This window comes from Gavialis gangeticus, unplaced genomic scaffold (assembly GCF_001723915.1).
Source record: "Gavialis gangeticus isolate Ggan-Ray unplaced genomic scaffold, GavGan_comp1, whole genome shotgun sequence".
NCBI classification, from domain to species: domain Eukaryota; kingdom Metazoa; phylum Chordata; order Crocodylia; family Gavialidae; genus Gavialis; species Gavialis gangeticus.
In genome coordinates, this window is record NW_017729030.1 from 66,400,976 (window position 1) to 66,407,585 (window position 6,610).

General features: G+C 38.9%; 1 protein-coding gene across 1 annotated transcript in view; it reads right to left on the reverse strand.

The window, feature by feature from the left end:
• Positions 1-209: 209 nt before the first annotated feature.
• Positions 210-6,610, reverse strand: part of ERI1 (exoribonuclease 1) — a 23,379-nt gene continuing 16,978 nt past the window's right edge. The window contains exons 6-7 of the mRNA XM_019522309.1: positions 2,611-2,725; positions 210-1,421 (exon numbers count right to left, since the gene is read on the reverse strand). Coding sequence (XP_019377854.1) covers positions 1,179-1,421; positions 2,611-2,725 — 358 coding nt within the window. The 3' untranslated portion in view covers positions 210-1,178. The remainder of the gene's footprint in view (positions 1,422-2,610; positions 2,726-6,610) is intronic.

Here is a 6,610-nt window from a genome sequence, read left to right on the forward strand (position 1 = left end):
ACTAAACCGAATTAGACCTAGGCCTAATTAAAACACTAACCATTTGTGTGTCAGTAAAAAAAAAAAAAAAAAAATATTTATTAGGAAGGCCCAGCTTGTAAACAAATTAGTTCAAATTCCAAAAGCAGATTTTGACATAAAAGTTCACATTTTCCACAACTGTTTGGCATAGCTGTGTACAAGTAGCTGTAAGTATCTTTGGCCTTAACTATTTTTACAGAATATCCAGATGACAGAAAAAAGCATACTAAGCCATATTTCATATTAATTTCAATATTGCATTGCATTTTAAGTCACTCACACTCACTGAATTCCAGGTTTCTAAAAGAGATTAAATTGCTGTATTGTTCTTCATTTTATTCTGGAATGAATAGAGCAGAAATAGGTAAAGCAGTACCTGGAAGTACAAAAAATCCCAATGACTGAAAAGCCTACCTGTAAAAAAAACCCCCAAGTAATAACGCCCCCACCCCTCTCCCCCCAGGAATTCTGCAACTATACAAATAAAAGTTTTATTTTTACTTAATACTTAGCTCTTCACCAACGCCACTCAGAATTATTTGAGGTGGAAACTGACACACATTTCTTAACACACACACACATCCCTCCTCCTCTCCAGACTTTTCCCTCAAGATTTTAAAACCATTAAAACCGTGAATAATGCCCCCATTTTGTCTAGATGAACAGAAGAGGTTATCTGCCTCTATCAACTGGCAAGGTAAATGATACCAATCTGGCCAACATTCTGTACAGTTCTTCTGTCAGTAGCCTATACATATGCAAATGTTGGTCAATATGTTAGACACTTACAATACAGCATGTGGGCTGGGGAAAGAAGAGCGCAATGGGTAAACAAATCGGGTATTTTAGTTTGAATTAATTATTCTTCATAAACAAAATCTTAAAACCCTGCTTGGATCTTATATACGGTAATCAACCTTACCTTTAAAAAAGACACCAGATAATTTTTTTTTTAAAAACACCATCAGTATCAAAAGTCATATACGCAAATGTTAAAGAACAAGAGTTCACATCCCCTTTATTTTAAACAGAGAAAGCTATTTAAGGTGCTCGCATATTTTGCTCTGAAGATCTGTTTTATCAAAATGGTCATTTAATCAGCTGTCTTTGCAGTCTAAGTCTTCAACAGTGGTTCATTATGTAGCACTCTTTCACTGCTAGTTTCTAAGATGGGGCATCTGTGGAGCAGGGGCTCCCTCTACTGGAGCAGAGGAGGATACAGTCATTAGCTGCCCACCATGCATTCTCTCATTCGCACGCAGCTCACATCCATCCTGAAGCATTCGTATAGCTATCCGTGCAATATTCTTAGAGTCATCAAGTCCACTGTGAGGTCGCCCATCATAGTTCATTCCCAGCTTTTCAAGCATGATTGTCAGCTTGGTCTGGTTTCTGGGAACCTGATGAAGGAAGTGAACCATATTATGAAATCTGATTTAAAACATCTGAATAGGAAAAACTCTTTCTTACTCTACATAAATTCTAGTAACAGTTTGTATAATGCTGCTTAACACTTCCATTCACCTTGGCTCATGTATCAAAGCACTTCGCAAACAATCAGGCTTCAGAACAGCCCTATTATTAAGACATATTATCTATGTGTATCTACCATTAACAACACTTGTTTAAGCTCTGCCAATGTTGGCAACAGTGAGAATGAGTACAGAAGCTTCCACCAGGGTCAAAATGACATCTGAAACACCCTTCTCCTAGATTCCAGTAGCTGAATTGAATATGAAGGAATCCTTGAAGATATACATACAGATATATGAGATGATGATTCAAGCTCTACTTAGACCGCAAGAGCTAGACCAGGGGTGGGCAAATGCAGCCCACCAGGCCATCCTATCCAGCCCGCAAGACCCCTAAACATTTACAAAATTAATAGTTATCTGCCCCTGACTGGCTGTCATGCGGCCCTTGATGACTTGCCAAAACTCAGTAAGCGCCCCTCCACCCAAAATAATTGCCTGCCCCTGAGTTAGAATCTAAACTCAGCAGAACTTCCGGCAGGCTCATCAGAACACAAAAGCAATACTAAGATCCAACGTCCGAGTTTGGTACTCCCAATTTTAATTCTAGCTCAGAGTGACTTGTGCAGCTTTCTCTTTCACCTCATTTTCCCCATGATCCTCAGTCTTAAAACAAATAAGGATACTTACCTACAACATGAGAATTGTGAGACTAAGCTCTTTAGTGTAGTGCTGAAGATGTAAAGCAATGATTGCAACAGCATTACTAAATCTAGACAGCCTACCTGGAGGAACTAGTTCTAGTGCACACAAATCTAGGAGCATCAGTACTCTGTAAACAATTACTTAAAATGGGAACTGTGAAAATATGTTCAGAGATTTTTAAGTAGGAGACTAGAAGTTAAGCTCTTAAATCTATATTTAAGCACCGAAATAGGTAGAACAATTTTCAAGAATTAAATGGGATTTCAGGACACTGAGCATGTTCAAAAGTTAATTAAACAACAAAAATTGGAAGGTCATGGCATAATATAATAAGACTTTGTGCAAGACTCATATATATTATTTTTATTTAGACTCAATTTTCCCAGAAAAACAAACAAATCTCCATACAAACCTTGTAGAAGTTGCCGTACGATTTGCGGATATTGATCCATTTTTTGGCAAAAGAGGGATATTTGATATGGCTAATACGACACTGGATATTCAGGAATTTACTCATATCCCAAGATCTTTAAAGAAAAAATGGAAACAAAACTTTATCAAGGAATCTTAAGTGATAACACAGTAGAAATTATTCACAATAGACTAAACACAGAACATGCAGTACATGACTATGCATCTTTCCTTTGAGTACTGGTAGAAAGGACCAATTTGGTGTAACACCCAATTACAACTGGTCAGGATTTTTTCAAACATCGTTCAGCAGAGAAGAAAGCATCAGTTACAATGAAATTTGAATCAAGCAAATATCTCAAGCCCACAACAGACTTTCTGGTCAAAACCAGAAACACCGCACATATTCATGCCTTAAAACAGTAGTGGCCAGGATATTCACATGGTTCCCTGATTTAAGTCCCTACTCTATAACAGACTCTTCTGTGGTATATGTGAGTAAGGTATCTTTTCGGGGTCAGGAAGAGAGCAGTGAAGTTGAGCTACTTGATGCAATTAATTCTAGGTATTAGAAACATGGGACTAGAAGGGACCTCTTAGGCCATTAATCCCCTGTGTTCTCAAGCAAACATTTATCCAAAGAGTCCTAAAAATAATCCAACTCCATCCACTGCAAACCACAGAGCAAATTACAAAACCGAAAGCACCCTACTTCATACCATAGGTTAAAAAAACAGCCCCAAAATCCCAGAGATGACTGGCAATAGTTTGCAACTACAATGGCACAAAAATCATTGGTTACATACTTCCAGAGTGCCAGGAACAGGACCAAGCCTAATGCTATAGAAAAAAGTAGCCCACCCTCACTTTTCCCATGTTTTTACTTTTAGGCCCTCATCTAAAAGGTTAGTAAAGACATGGCAGCAGGCATTCCTATCACTTAATTCTGAAATCAACTGCACTTAAAAACTCAAGATCTCTTTTTTCCCCCAAACCAAGAATAGGGGTATTGACTCGGGTTTGGCAACTAAGTTCAAATTCAAAAACTTGTATCCTGCCTTTGTAATGCACACTTTACATTTAATATGTGCAACAATATCCACTGTTCTGAACTGTTCAAGAACTGGCAATGACTTTCATACTAAAAGCAACCACATTTCATTGATGACCAAAGTGATTTCTATTTCTAAAGTCTGTACTTTGTAATATATCTTAAACTCTTTAAGATTATTAGATGTAAAGGACTCTGGTAAATATTTATGTCATTACATCATGCATCTCTAAACCAACAGTGGGCATCTCTAAATTAATGATGGTGGCTGCCTGGGAGGGTAACAAACAGGACATAGATCATACTAGGTATACCCAGTTCTACCCTTTAAAGCATCCACTGCTGCCACTGTCAAAGCCACAATACTGGGCTAAGTGGATCAATGGTCTGACCCACTATGGCACTTCTTATGCTCTTACGTGCCTGAGGGTAGTAGCATGTCCTGCACGTTTTACTTCCACTCATCATCATCACACAAAATGCCAGAAATTAGCCACAGGGTGAGAGTCAGCTCCTGGCCCCAAGACCTCATGCTCTGAAGAGATGGGACCAAAGGGAAGGGACTTCCCAAGGACATGCAGCTAGTTACTAACAAAGCCCAAACTGGCACCAGGACTCCCAGGTTCCAGGCTAGTATCCAGGCAGTAGCAACCCACCATGCAGCTCAACCAACACTGGCTCTACCTGAGCATGTTGCAATGGCTTTGTGAAGCCCCAAACTTTACACTTCAGCAGTGGGTAAGTTCACTAACCCCTGCATTCAGATTGTTTTGCAAATGCTTCTAGATATATGTTCAGGTACACCCTCAGGCAGTTATGGTACCTCAGGCTCTCTGCTTTTGTATGTGCCAAACTGGAGTGTGTGGACAGTATGGTTTCTCCACAGCACTCCCTGAGCAGCATGGAGGCAATGTAGGTGTGCCCTTAAAAAAAAATAGTTTTCATTACGTTTCTATTCCTGTCTTCATACACTTAATAATTTCTAAGCCATTCACCTTGTACCCCAAAATTTTTACTTCAGCCTAAAGATGGAATTTCTTGGAGTAAACTGCACCCATCTGGAAGTGGTGGGTCAGACAAAACATGCTTTTTACATGGTGAACATGGTAGAAATGGCTAACAAAATATTATTTGTAATGGCTACTTGAAGCTTTAGTTTTGGCATGAACAGTCTTCAGTGAAGATGAGTATATTTTCTTGGTTTGGACATAAATATCAAAAAAACAACAACTAGAAAAAAATCATAGCTGAGCCAGACACTTATCTGCATGCAGTAAGACATTACAGACAAACTAAATCCAGTCCCTTTGTGACATCACTGTATGTTCTTTCCAGCTGGCATGCAGGGCTGACTGGGTTGGGAGGGGGAGTGATCCCAGCACAGTTTACTTTTAAAAGGAAGGTAATATCCTACTTAATCATAGGTTGTTGGGGGGGAGGTTTTCAGAGGGGAAGAATAGTACGTAGGCAGGGAAATTTTTGCAGATGTCAAAAGGGATCACTGCATTCTTGAATTCTCTGCTTTCATTTAACATCCCCACTCACCACCCCAAACCAAAAATAATAAAAATCACTTTCCTTCTGGTACAATATAATAACCAGAATTATATATTGCTGTCTTGTTAAACCAGCCTAGTAGAAGTTTTACTCCAGACAGACAAAAGAACAAAAGTGAGCAGTCTTTTTGGACACCATTCACTTCAATAAAATAATTCTGAAATAACTGGGGTCACACAAAGATTAACAGTTAAAATTGCCTGTGCTGCTTAATTCTCTCTCATTTAAAACAAAAAGCAATGCAAAGACATTTACACATTAATATTTCAGTTAGTAAAAAATAAAAATAGACCAGGGCAATTAACTGATGTACATTATGGAAGAGAAACAAGCTTATAATTGTACCTTTTGGCCCTATGGTAAGAGTCTATAAAATGAAAAATTACAATTCCGGGAACAATATTATATTGCCCATGAACAATTATCTAGGTACTCAAGACCATCTACGCACATCACATTTATTAATGGATTTTGTGATCATAACACCCTTGTGAAGAAAGCAGAACCATGCCTATTTTACAAAAAGGAATCCAAAAGGCAAGGTCAGTTAAGTGACTGGTCCAAAAGTCAGACAAAACATTCTGGCTAAGCCATGAACTGAATGTGCATGTCCCAAGGCCAAATCCAAAGGTCTAGCCACTCTTCCTCTCATCCTTCTTCTCAAGCACTTCTGAGCACTTTGTATTACTTGTTTCTGCTTAAATATGCCACACACATTAACAGCAGTGGAAACTGGAAAATACATAAAACTTGACTATGCAAACTAGTGTTAGACTGGTGTTGCAAACTCAGTTTTCATGTTTTCTTGACTCTGAATACAACCATAAAAATGTCCATGCTGTGTGTTTTTTTTCTATTATTCTTTCATTTAAGAAAAATCAAAAATCAGAGAGGCATATAAACACTGACACTGCATGGAAACAATGAAAGGGTGTGTGGGGAAGGGTGGGGGGGCTATTGCATTGTTTGTTCTAATTTTTTAACTGAAATTTATTTTAATTGCATTTCCTTCAAGGGGAAGAGGACGAGTAGGTTTTAGGAACAGCCAGAACCCCCACGTGAGAGAAAGATACAGGCTTGGGAGAGACAGTAAGGGGGGGGGGGGGGAATTCCCCTAAGCATGAGGGGAGTAGGAGTGGGTAGGGTTGAGAGGGAATATGGGGAAATATGGGTTCTTTTGTGGTGAACCGGCGTTGGGAAGTAAGGTTTGGTTGAGAAGAGGTGTACTCTCTTTCGTCAGATGCAGAGGAGCATGAGGGGTAAGGGTGGGCAAGACTGGATTTGATTGTGAGGTTTGGGGGCAGAAAGGGTATAGTTCTGTTTTACTATCTTATTTTAATATTTTGTTTTGCTTCTGTAATTTGCTTAGTTTGTGGAGGGTTTGTTTTGTTTT